Source organism: Mauremys reevesii, linkage group 19 (assembly GCF_016161935.1).
Source record: "Mauremys reevesii isolate NIE-2019 linkage group 19, ASM1616193v1, whole genome shotgun sequence".
Taxonomy (NCBI): domain Eukaryota; kingdom Metazoa; phylum Chordata; order Testudines; family Geoemydidae; genus Mauremys; species Mauremys reevesii.
The window spans coordinates 16,105,609-16,119,543 of NC_052641.1; the positions used below are offsets into that span (position 1 = coordinate 16,105,609).

Consider the following 13,935-nt stretch of genomic DNA (forward strand, 5'->3'; position numbering starts at 1 on the left):
TCCAGCACGCCAAGCACGTGCTTGGGGCGGCAAGCTGCGGGGGGCGCTCTGCCGGCACCGCAAGGGCGGCAGGCAGGCTGCCTCCGGTGGCTTGCCTGTGGAGGGTCCGCTGGTCCCGCGGCTTTGGCGGACCTCCCACAGGCATGCCCACGGGAGGTCCGCCGAAGCCGTGGGACCAGCGGACCCTCCGCAGGCAAGCCACCGGAGGCAGCCTGTCTGCCGTGCTTGGGGCGGCAAAATCCCTAGAGCCGCCCCTGCATACTATGAAATATTATAATTAGCTAAAAGAAATGGCAGTTCTCCAAAGAAAAGAACAAATTATATTCTGTAATGCAAAGCCTGCTTTTCTGCTGACTTACCTTACCTTGCTAATTTGCAAAATGTTGGAATTCACAATGGATCTCACCAGTCAGCAGCAGCACTTAGCAAGGACCTTCTGGACCTAGTTTCTAAACAGACCGCTTTCTCCTAATCACTGCGACCCTTCACAACCAGAGTTGCTAGTGGGATTCCTGGCTTGGATATACCATCTTCCCTGCCTCCTACTTTTACTACTTCTCATCTTTTCACTTGAAATGGGCTTTACTAGCAACATCATTCACCCCATCAACACTGGAGACCAAGACATGGAGGAACAAGAAAGTGGCACACATCTTCTTACCATGTATTTCTGCATGGATTTAAATTTCCAGTTGCAAATGAAAACACATCCAAAATAAGAAAGTGGAGCCCAAAAGACCAGATGTCCATTTTGTCCCATGCCAGAGGAAAATGAGCCACTCTACTGTCTCCAAAAAACCAGACATGTCAAATGGGTTCACTAGTAACTGGAGGTCGTGGACAACATCTCCTGTAGACACACCCAGATTGGGCCTTCCTATGCCCACCTGTATATGGGTGTCAGAGCCTTTAGATAGTGAAGCTTAAAGTGGCACTGAGGCAGCCAGCGGCCATGCACTATGCACAATCCCCCTCCATCATAGAGGATTTTAAAATCAAGATTGGATGTTTTTTGAAACGACATGTGCTAGCAATTATTTTGGGGAAGTTCTCTGGGCTGTGTTATACAGAAGGTCAGACAAGATGGTCACAATGGTTCCTTCTGGCCTTGGGATCTATGAATCTACTTTAAATAAAAAAAAAAAAAAAAGCTTAACCCAGAAGGAGCTATCTGTTCACATATAGTGAAGGAAACATCAAAGAACTCCATTTAATGAGAAATAAGAACCTCCTTCCTAAGCTCTCTGAATCATACTTCAGAGACTGGCTAACAGCACCTCAAAGGAGATGAGCCAATAACTCTGTTGAGATAAGACTATAAGGCAACCTCGCTTACACTGGTGACTAATCCAGCCTCCAAATACAGGTGATCACTAAGCCACGATATCAATTTTACCTGAAATGCAAGTAAGCCGAGAAATAACAGAATATGAATAAAGTTGAGTGTAGGACCTCACTTTGGCCAACCAATAAAATAATGAAATTGTTTTAAGTTTTATAAATAAAGTATAGATATGTAAATATCAGAAAGTATGATTTAGTTTTCCACAGGATTCCCTTCAGCTTTCTGAGTTAAATTTACAGTTAAATTTGTTTAAAGCCCTGCCTCCTTTAATACTGTAGTTATGGAAGTTTCATGATCATATAGAGAACTTTTGTACGGTCTATCTGGCTATAACAGATAAGACTGTGGATAAAGAGATAAGGGCATGATAATCCTGAACTACAAGTCTGCTAGCAGTCAAAACAATAACTCATGCTCCAACAATGCCATTATAGTGGAGAGCACATTTTATGGCGGTTAGAGGCAGACAAAATAGATCTATTGCTCAAAGCTATAAACATGCGCCCTGGTCCAATCAGACTGGATAACTACCAGTGCTGTCAGATCATATTGGCTCCCCTGCACGTTATTCAAAGGAAGATGCAAAGAACTAATTTTTTTACAGCAACCTGAAATTCAGCTAACATCTGCACATCCCAAACTGATGAGTTAGAAAACAACTGTCAGTGCTTCATAAAACATGAGTAAACATGATTACAACGTCATCGCCATCATCCTACTGAGGAAAAGAGTCAATTCAAGTGACTCTACAAAACCTAAACTTCTAAGGGACAACATGTGCTCAACGCGAGGAACGAACAGCAATGCACTATGCATGCAATGAACATGCATCAACCAGACGATGAGCCCATTACAGACTGTTTTGGTACTGGGAGTTATGTTTACATAACTGGTTTGTGCTCATAATCAATCTACCTTGTGTAAGGCTGGACACCTATCAAGAGCAGAGCAAAACACCCAGCTTTAGAGATGTCGGCCCTGGAGAGACCACATATGCTGAATAAAACACGATGCAGGAGCAGATAGAGCATGCGTGTCTGCTATGGTTGGTGCTACAAAGCGGCTCCTATCTAGGAGAGATGGAAGAACCACCCCTGCAGTGAGTAGAGTTCAGTGGGAAGTGCAAGGCTCATGTCTGCCAAGGATGAAAGAAAGTCCAGGATTAAGGAAACCATTGTTAACCCCTTCTCTAACAGGCCCCTGCCCTCACCCAGGGCAGGCCATGTCCGTCTAAGTGTTCATAATTTGAACTGGGTAGCAACAGCGCTTCAGGGCTTATGACGGTATCTATAAATTACACTGTGCTGATGTACAGTGGAAACACTGCACGAAAACTGTAATACCCAAACACCCTCAGTTAAAGAGGAACTGCGAAGTTGCGAACACTGAGTTAACCTCAGATTTCTCTGCTGAATGTCCCCTCTGCTAAAGGGGAACACAGCACAAGTTTTAACTAACCTTCTAAAAATCTGATTCCCCTCAGGCTCTGAAATCCTGCCAGCAATTCTCTTAAGAAAGTGTCATTCTGGGACATCCCAGACAAGCACCACAAATCTAAAGTACAAGAGGGAATCTTACAAAGGAGGAAAAGAATTAAAAACATATTAGTTAAAACTTATTTCTGTGTTGAGTGCCTGCCTGCAACCAGGGTACTGGGGATTATTAGAGAAATAGAGACTGAACTCCATTTTCATTTTAGCTTTGCAGTTCCCTTTACCATTTGTACAGAAGCACAAGGAAAAGCATCAGTGGGATTTTGGAAACTGGGATCCCATAAGGATTTTCAGTTCCCAAATGCTAGGTTTTTTGGCAACCATGCAGTGACATCATCACATCCATTACTCCTACTAGCATAGAGCTGTAAAATGGGTTGTGCTGCAGTTGGCATTTCATGTACCAAGTTATGATCAAGATTGAGAGGTGACTCACTTGATTGCTGCCTTTGTGCATTCTGGACCAGATCAATTGTTGATGAAGTCACTGGAAAGACTCCAATAGACTTCAAAGTACTTTGGATCAGGCCCTTTGATCTTGCTCATAAATGCCTGATAATGATCACATAATGCATAAAAGAAAACTAAATGAAATGAAACTAAATGAAATAAACCAAAAGCTGAAATATGCCTGAGAGGCTCTTGGATCAGCGAAGGTAAATCTGCTGATTAATTTCCTCTTTTCTCCTCCTCCACTGTGTTTAATAAACCTAACCAAATCGAGTTGAATGATGAGGAGGTTTGTGTCACTGGCAACCGTTGCCACAATGCTGACAACTTTCAGCCTCCAGAGATTAACGTGCTTAGCCAATTTTCCCTTTTCACTGCTTTATAACAAGAGACAAGCCTCTTTTGCATATGGGAATTTAGAGATCATATCAGGGGAAAACAATCTAAATTGAGGCTTTAAAGCACTGCTAAGAATATTTCAGACCATTACTGTGGAAATTAAATACCTCTCATCACATGCACTGACATGGCATAGGAGTGACAACATTTTGGAGTAGCCCATAATTCTGTTGCTCTGTTATTTCCCAGTCCCTTCAAGTCCCAAATGAAGGCATATCTGAATAGAGCTGTGTGGATCATTCAAAGAAAAACGCAGTTTTGGTTGACCCCAAACTAGTCACACATTTGACACAAATACTTTCAGATACTCACAAAATGGCCAGAAGAGAAGGAGGACAGTGACATGGTGATGGCACTGCCACTACTGTCACGCCTCATAAGCTTTAGCCAAGTGATAAGGGTGCACCTGAGATGCAGGAGACCTTTGATCAAATCCCCACTTTGGGCAAACTTTTTCAAGTCACCAAAAATTTCAGATTCAGTTCAACCCAAACTGACACGTTTCCTCAATTTTTTGGAATTGTGACCAAAGCGAAAAATCAGTTATTCACCCAGCTCTAAGTCTGAGGATCCCACCAGCTCCCATGTCCTTACCGCAAAACTCCAGGCAAGCATTAAAAGCCGTCCCTTTGAAACCAGTCAATGGTGCTTCAAATTTTGAAAACATTACCAAACACCACCAAGTTTTCCATACCTCTACTTTCTCCCTCCCCCGCATCCGTTAACCCAGGAGTCAGAGGCCCGAGAGTCAGTCACAGCTCTTTAGCTCATCACATAGAGGGTTAAGCAACTGGGCCAGATGCACACCAAGCTACTCCTTATCAGAACTGTAAAAAGGCTCCTGTCAGTTTTAATCATGTGTAATTACTGCTATCTATGCACTCCCTGCTACTTTAGCAAACTGGAAATTCCAAAATGAGATGGATTTTTTTTTAAATGGTGTAATCATAAAAGGGAATTTTGCTTGCTATAAATAACCAAACCTGAGATGAACACAGCAAATAATACAAAGGGGCAGGCTGTCCCAAGCACAATACTGAGACTGAAGAGGGAAGTAAGCACTAAAATGTAGAACTGGGATTTGATGGAGATTTTACTAACGTTACAGAAATCGCTCAGGGCAGTAGAGAAGTGTCCAATTTCTCACTTCCTGCTTCCAGATACCATGGTCAGCTTGGCTCTTCTAAAATAACTCCCCACTTCCCACACAGTAAGAGATGCTTTCATGTCTCTTACACGCACTTACACTGAAACTCTGTCTTCTTTCTAGCCAAGAGTACAGATACCAGATATTTAAGGTACTGGTTTAAATTAAAACCAAATTGGTATTTCTATGCAGTGGGTCTGCACACACAACTCTTATCTATACCTGTGCAGTGACACAGGTCTGCACAGGATGAGTCTCGCCACACACACACACACACACGTCTGCACAGGACTATATAGATCTGAACAAGGTCAAAGCCAGTGTTTCGCTGCCTCCCCTATTTGTTGGGCTGTTTGGATACTATGGGGCAGATCCTCAGGAGGTGAAAATTGCCCCAGTGCCATTGAAGTCCAGGGAGCTCTGACAATTTACACCAGCTGAGGCTCCGTCCCTACAGTTCTGCATCCATGCTTTTCCCCTCCTATCCCACTCAGAGAGTTAAACACCCATTTTAGGTGATGTTTGGTGCCTACGTTTAAGGGGCATACCATGCAGAACAATGCTGGAAATGTGATTTCTCTGGATGATGGGAACATTTTGTTTCAAATAAAGAACTTTAAAAGCCTTCAGAACTAATAGGGTTATTTTTACTAACTAAAGTGCATGACATGAAAGATGGACGCTCAGAGCAGCACACCAACACTTCTGGCGATGACCAAAGCCCATGAGATGCTTGGAACTCTGTGTGAAAGTGAATTGCAACAGAAACTAAGCCAAGTTTGAGTACAATAAAAAGATGGCAGCGTGACCCAACAGACAGAGCACCGGATGGGGACTCAGGAGACCTGGGTTCTATTCTTGGCTCTGCCACTGGCCTGCTAGGTGACATGGGCAAGTTACTGCCACTCTCTGTTCCTCAGTTGCCCCATCTGTAAAATGGGGATGATGATACTGATCTCTTTTGTAAAGTGGTTTGAGATCTACTGATGAGAAGTGTTATTAAGAGCTACATATTAATTAATTATTACTATATGATTTTCTAAGGAAAGAAGAACGAGTTAAGTGGATCAGCTGGAATAAGAACCTACCCCAACTGTACCTCAGTCCTTGAGCCTTTAAACAGATCTTTAGAGGTCTGATTCAGTTTGGCATAAGAGGCTTAATTCCCTCTTTCTGCACTTAAGATGTCCCTGCCTTTCAAAATACAGTTCCAACACATATGACAACCTCTTTGCTAGTGCCTGGGGGCCTTTGACAAGAGACCCTGAACATAAAGTATTCAATTAAGAAAAGCTCCAGGGTGTTCAAACATCTAATTCAAGGGTGGTAGGATCCAGCAGAGAGGCTGCTAGAGTGATTGGGCTGCACAACATCAGCAAAGGTGGGGAAAGGCCTGGGACATGGTAAGGAGAAACATGGATGACAAAAATCTACTGGGAGGTGGAAGGCATGCTGGTAGCTTTTTCAGGCAGAGCTGGGAGTAGGGGTGTCCCAAGAAGGTCACACACAGAATACAGAACTTACTACTGCTTGTGCAAACCAAACCTCCAAAACAATCGATCGTAGCCTAGCTTCAGTCACCAGCCCCCAGTGACAAGGAACTACAGCATCACACTACTGATTCATACCTTTTCATTAATGTTAAAGGTGGAGGTTGGCATCTTTGATTCTCTCTGAGCATTAACGGGAAACATTTCCATTACCCTTTGTCTAGACAGAAAAATATGTGAACTCCAACCTGTAAGCTGCATTCGGAATGGGGAAGGCTCACTAAAAATTTAATACAATAAAGGTTCGTTGCTGCTGGCAGTCCATCAGCATGCATTGTTGCGCTAACCATTTGTGCTGATCCTTAAGAAATGCACCAGATAAGGCAATCTCATTTACGCTGTAGTAGATTTCTGAGATAAGAATTTATTCATGTCAAGAACAGGATTTTTATGTTTTACATGCTCCTAAAAACTGTTGTCTTTATCCTCCAAATAAATATTTTAGAAAAGATGAATACCGTATACTATCTATAGCATGCAGTATCTAGCATATCATACCTTGACTCCGTCCAGAACAGCTTTAATGACACCCTTCACTGTGGTCACCATCTCCTTGTCTTCTGAGTTCACCCCCTCCAGCATCACCTGATCAGACCAACGAATCAGATTTCCCAGACTCTGGTACACCCGGCTATAGCAGGAAGAGATGGCAGAACTGGAGGGGAAAAAATGAGTTCAAGAGATAATAAAATGAAAATATGGCACAATTATCTTAAAAGAGAAATTACTGCCAATCCCACAATTTATTTTTAAACAAATGTGTGTTAGCAAAAGGTAAAAATTCCACTGTGCCCTATTTGAATTTTTCTTCTGTTAACTCTCTCTTCTGGAATTTGTGTTTACGTAGGACCAAGATGACACATGGATTTCATGTCTTTTCCAGTCACACTACTAGTTCTCAAGTAGCTGTTGAAACAATGGTATTAAGGTATGTTTTCATAGTTTTGAGAATAAGTTTCACACTGTTCTTAATCCTTGGAAATGTGGAACTAAACTTGCGTTCCTTATGAAAAGTTTTCTTCCGACATTGTGTGTGCACAACAGTTTGGTTCTGAATGCTCTGAGTGAATGAATTTCAGTTTTGGCTTTTTTAAAGGTAGAATAGCACTAAAGCCATTTTTGTGAAAGAAAAAAAAAACACGATTATTGGGAAAAGGAAGAACTAAATAAAATTGTAACAAAACTACTTTTAAGGTTTTGCTCTACCAGCTCTGAAAATGACCATTTCACTAATAAACAAGGTGTGCTGATACTTTATGATGTTTCAATAAAGACCTAATAGTCATTTTTAACAAACGTGTTAATCTGAAGCTTCGTCACAAACAGGAAAGATGTTTTCAAGATACATCAGGACAACAGAGAGATGTGGTCCTGCAACCCTGACTCACATAAGTATCCCAATTGCATGATTCTGCTGGTGTCTCTCCAGTGATTTAATGATTGGTGTTATTGAGAGGAGAATCAAGCCCATAAACTTCAATGAGATTCCTTGGGTGAATGAGGTTTGCAGAATCAAGCCCTAGGTGGGTAATGAACTATTCTAAAACTTCAAAGGGAGGACTGCAAAGAATGGAGAGTACATTTTTCAGAACGATGGTGCTTGTCAGTATTCTGTCTCGTTTCAAGAGAAGTTAGCTGGGAAGTAGATGTTTTCTAAATAGGTCTCTCCCCTGACTCTTTCCAAGGCTTTGATTTTTTTACCATTAATCTTCAATCCACTTCCTTCTAAGAAGGCAGTAATTGAAAAGCCCACTTTGTACTAGATGTAATTATTTTTTTTTCCTTGATGCAAATGCTTCCTTGAAAGCCAAAAAGGAATTCAACAACAATTGGGTGGCTTTCTTGCACAACAACCCATCCTCACACATTTTTCTTGAGGGGGATTCAACATCAAAATCTCCCTTTGTGCCTTGCCACTAATTGAAAGGAGTAAGATACGTAGGTACAGCATGAAAGGGCGCTGCTTAATGAGACTGCCAAATCCTCACTAACTGAATGGGGCTAAACTCGCTAGAACATGCATACAGGATTCCTGCCCTAACACTGTCTACTGGAGGAGGTCATTACTCAGTGAAAAAGACCACATGACTATAGCCCATACTGATCATGGAAGCTCCCTGCTGAAAGGCTAGATTCTGACATCCAGCTCCCATATCTCCTCATCTAACTGCCTGGGATTGAGAGGGCAGCTCAGACAGTATTTGTGTTCCAAGACATATTCTGTATTTCAATCTCCCCAGTAAGTTAAACTAATTCAACACATGCCCTGTGGAGACATGAATCAGAAAATGATTGACTACACAAAGATGACATTTTCTATCCTAAAGATACTCACTAACATTTTACATGATCTCTTGACACAAGTTAGGGGACTTTTTATTTGATTAAGTGAAAGCAGGTGCTTGTCAGGAATTTAATGGCTGTGGGAAACTTGATAGCAGTCAAAGGAACTCTGGGTCTAAAAAACCTGAACAATATTCCAATTTCAACAGCTACTGCTCTCTGTAGCTCTACAAACTAAACCTAAAATGGTACTCCTTTACCTCAGCTGCCACTCTGATCTTTATCCATTTACTCCCAACCCCGTAATGGCCAGGTACAGTAGGAACACCTTTGTCTACAGGCTGGCTCCACTCTTACCAGCTGTCCTTTTCCTTTCACAAGGCCTTACTGTGCCTGATTGATGCAAATAAGGACAGGGTTAGCCCATGTTCTTTCATACAGGAGTGATACCTCTCCTAAACTAGCAGAAGTTAATAACCAAGTGGCAAATTCAGTTTTGCTCTAACTCCAATTGACTTAATTCTTCCCCAGATGTTCCCTCACTAAACCCAGTTAAACTCTAGACTCTGAAGGCTCTCAGCAGAGTAGGTAACACCACCCTACTGTGGCTGGCTTTAGAGTGTGGTTCTGTAAGAGATACTGTCATTTCTTCATCTCTGAAGATCACACCACCTCTTTTTCCTGTCAGCCTCTGAGACTTATCAGTAACTGAGGCTTCACAGGTGGTAGCAGCAATAGTTTAACTGGACAGCTTTTCAAAAATGCTCTTGAAAATAAAACCAAAGAGGCATTTGGAGATATTCAGTGGGAAAATACACAAGAACAGCATGAAATCTCTCAGGATTTCAGGACTCACACATCTGCATTTTCCAATACATTTTTGTGCTGTTTTGTTTATACAACATTATTTAATGGTGGGTTTTGTTGCAGTTTGTTTTTTAAGCAGCTGCTCCGGAAGTCTGGAAGATTGTGTGATCTAGCAGCTATAGCTCTGGCCTGTGGCTTGAAGAGTCCACAGTTCTTATAATCCAAGCTGAGCTAGTGGCCTTGGCAACTCACTAGATTTCTTCTGGCCTCGAACTCACTGTACAACTGCGTAAGATTTAATGCGGAATTGAGTCACAGATAATCTACTAAAGAGGAGTGCGCACCCTGAAACGAATTCAGACCATGTATTGTTCTGAAGTCAACGGAGTTGCATCTGCTTACACCAGGTCTGAATTTGACTTAAAGTCCAAACAGGCAATTTACAATATGTGTCGAAGACTTCTCTAATGCAGAAGTGGAAGAATTTCACCGATAAATACCTTGTGGATGTGCTCACTTGCAGCCAAAAGCTGTCTGCCCTCATTGCTTTTGGCTTGCTAATGACACTAGCTGCAGTGAGGGCACAGCATCTGATGCAGAATCTCTGAGAATGTCAGCTGCCTGCTATCAAGCAATGAACTTTCTTCCACTTCTCTGCTGTTTGGAAGCATGCCTCACATCCCTGTCCTCTCCCATTTCAAACTCACATCTAAGAATCAATCATTCCTTCTTCTCACAAACCAACTCTTTTTGCTCTCTCTTTCCTAATCTGCCATCCAATATCTGGTTTGTCTTATCTACTGTATGTTGTTGTCTCTTTGCAGCAGGGAACTTGCCTTTAGACTTATGTTTGAAAGGTGCCTTGTAAATCAGCCACTGTTTTTTCCTAATCATTAGCAAGAGCAGCATTTCATGCCACTTGTGTGCCAAGATTTTTCAAAACAATACAAATTGCCTGCCATTCCCCCATCACAATTCCCCCAGAGGGAAACTCACCTTTGCTGAATCCGAGGGTCTACTTGGACCAGAGGTAAGATGGCCTCTAGCACTTTACTTGCTGAACCTGGCAGCATCTCCAGTACTTTCTTGTCAATTGCCATTTTGTCCACAATGGTTTTAAAATAGCGCAATGCACTTACAACCTCCTTTTCCTTCTCCTCAAGCCAAGTTAAATTCTAAAGGAAAAAGGTTGGGGATAGAGGGGAAGAAGAGATTACAGAATGTCTTCTTTTTTTTTTTAAAGAAAGTTATTTTAATTCACCTGGTATACAGTGAAACCAACAATGCACAATGATGTAACTTCTGCGTTAGAGGCACACATGGGCATTCCCTCTCCACAAACCTTTCCAAGTTTAATCCCGACACTCCTAGGAAAATAATCAGTATATCATTTATTCATAGCAAAGATTTTGACTTTTTATTTTAATGGGCAAGTTCTGAGAAAGATTTTGGGTACAAACTGAAATTCAGCTCAGTCATTTTTAAGCAAAGCTCTCACCTTATTGATGAATTATCACACTGCTTTGGAGTCAGCAGAGACAAAGAGAGCCTGTGCTTTCCAGGTGAGCCATGCACACGTGCTAAGAGCAGATGGCAAGAATGATTCAAGGAAGGGGATGGCAACAGCTGGTTTCAGTACAGTAGGGATTTTTCCAATCTGATCAGAATTCTATTTACTTGAATTAAGTAAGGGAATGGAAGCACAATGTGTGCCCCATTTTTAAATCATAAAACAAAAATTATTTTCAAGTGGCCAATGGTTAGGTAACAACTCTGCTCTTTGAACTTGCTGATCTTTCCTTTTGTGGGGATTTAATAATAGAAAAAGATGCAATGCAGTGTAAACACATTCAGGGTAAAATTTTCAAACCTAAGTGATTTAGGAGCCTAAGCCCCATTGGGTTTCATTGGAAGTCCGGGGGCCAGAATGATTTAGTTGCTTTTGACAATGGAGCTTAGGCTCTTTTGAAAAATGTTACTTTGAGTCATTTTAGTGCAAAGCGGTCATCCAACGAAAAAAGCGAGAGAATTAATTCCACAATCAGGCAAACCCCACGAACAAATATAAAAACCAAATTCCTATATTTTCACTTCCATCACTGATGTTTACAATGATAAGGGATAGCTCAGTGGTTTGAGCATTGGCCTGCTAAACCCAGTTGTGAGTTCAGTCCTTGAGGGGGCCACTTAGGGATCTTGAGGCAAAAGCAGTACTTGGTCCTGCTAGTGAAGGAGGCAGCTGGACCCAATGGCCTTTCGGGATCCCTTCCAGTTTTATGAGATAGGTATATCTCCATATATTATATTATTATGTGTCCAGTCCTATCCCAAGTAATCCTACTAACTTCAATAGGGCTACTCATGTGAGTAAGGGCTCCAGTCTCAGACCTTCCATTCATAAATAAAAAGCCCTATTCACTCAGCGATGCTGCTGGAATGAAGGAAATCATGAAGGGGATGAACTGTCACACCACAAATGAGAGATTTTGGCATCGGTGAATGAATTGGCAGGAATGAAGGGGTCAACTGGAAAAAGCTTAGAGAATGCCTCCAACATCCTGGCACTCAGCAATTTTGGAAAAGGAAATTCAGAGGTGGCATATGACAGTTCAATGGAGTTGTGGTAAAGGATATTTTTTAAAGTTTGCCAGAGCGTGCCTAACGGTATATTAATGCTGGCAGTAAATTCCTGAGGGGGAGATCTAAATTAACTACTAAACATTGCTAGTAAAGGAGCAGAGAGCCTAACAGAGTCAGGTTTCATCCATTATCCCTTCAGCAAATTCAGCTTCAAGAATTAATGACCTATGGGCATTGTGTCCTCCCCATGTCCCTTCAGCTGTTAAACTGCAGCTTTCCTGAAAAACGGGGCCAGCAGACCAAACAACTTCGGATGAGACATTCGTAAGGAGCACTGGCTGGTAACATGAACTTGGTCCCTTAGCTTTATTTCAGCTGCTGTTCCAACTGACCTGACCTTACAGAAGGCAAGCTTAAATTTCCATGCATGTTATAACATCATTAGGCAAGTTCTAACACAAACTTTTATTATGTAATACCACTTATATAGCAACTTTTAATCAGTTGATCTTAAAGGGCTTTGCAAAGGAGGTCAGTACCATTATTCCCATTTTACAGACGGGGAACCTGAGGCACAGAGGTGAAATGACTTGCCCAATGTCGATCAGCAGGCCAGTGGCAAAACTGGGAATAGAACTTATGTTCCCTTAGGCCCAGTCCAGTCCTCTATTCCCTTAGCCGCTCTGCCTCCTTTTCTTCTTCTTGATCCTCTTGCACCACCAGGTGCATAGGGTGTCCACCAGTTTCCAGAGCTACCAAGCACATCCCTCCCAGTTGGCAGATGGGGAAGTGTCCACATTTGGGCAGTGTGGAATAATGAATAAGGAACCATGGACCGAAGGTTGTGCATGGGGCTGATAACCCTATCACATAAAACAAAAACTTACTACAGAAACAAACACCAGGTGTCATATTGGTATGCAGCAGGCTTGAACAAGAGATCAACTTCATATGAAGAATATGAAACCAAATCCATCAACATGACACTCAGAAGCCTGAACAGACCAGCACAAGCCCAAAACAAATGGTGGAAACTCTGTCTCCCCTGAGGTTAATTATAAATCTAGAGACAAGGAATAATGGGCAATGATGTGTACAGAGAGAGCTGGTGGGATGGATATTGATTAATGCTCCTAAAATGTCTAAATGCTCCAAGGCATTATGAGCTATAGCTTAGGCTCATCCACCAAATATCCCTACAGCCAAGATGGGTGAGTAGGGGTTCCCATCCTTATTGCTGCAGGGGACTTGAACTAAGCTCTTATTTCAAATTCCACTTGTGGTGGACCTGCCCCATAAGTGAACTTATACTGGCAAGAGAGCAGATCTACAACGGCTGCAGTTACTAAAACAGCAGTTCCACTTGCTCCATTTGGGGCATTAAATTGGATAGATTTACTACTCAGCCAAACTAATAAGTCCCTTCACCCCCGCACTTGACTGACACATGCAGATATATCATTGCATGATTTTGGAAGGTTTCCCTTAAATAATCATTACAAATGCATTATGTATGAGATACAGCTGACCTAGAAAGGGTTAGGCACTCAGATACTTTGGTGATGAGCGCAGTGTAAGCACCTATATAGAAATGAATAGGCTACAGTGACAGCATACATTTGACTATTAAATCTGGAATAAACCATCCTTTTAATACTTGGATAGGTTTTTGCTACATTCTTGAATTTACACTTAATCTTTTGGTACTGTTGCTTCTACTCTAGCTAGATTATCTACTGTAAGTGTGTAGGAGACTTAGCCGCAGGATTTAAAGAGACAGAGTACATGCATAGATATGAAATCTACTCAGTCAGGTCTGCCTTTTGACATCATGTATCTTAGGAAAATCTCTCATTTGTCAACTTCTCCTTATATTCCATC

General features: G+C 41.9%; 1 protein-coding gene across 4 annotated transcripts in view; it reads right to left on the bottom strand.

Moving 5' to 3' along the window:
* The window catches only part of RAPGEF1 (Rap guanine nucleotide exchange factor 1), a 159,541-nt gene that overhangs the window by 57,378 nt on the left and 88,228 nt on the right, over window positions 1–13,935 (bottom strand). For all 4 annotated transcript variants that reach the window (XM_039506981.1, XM_039506980.1, XM_039506978.1 and 1 more), the window contains 2 exons: window positions 10,471–10,649; window positions 6,883–7,039 (listed from right to left, as the gene is read on the bottom strand). In XM_039506981.1, coding sequence (XP_039362915.1) covers window positions 6,883–7,039; window positions 10,471–10,649 — 336 coding nt within the window. The remainder of the gene's footprint in view (window positions 1–6,882; window positions 7,040–10,470; window positions 10,650–13,935) is intronic.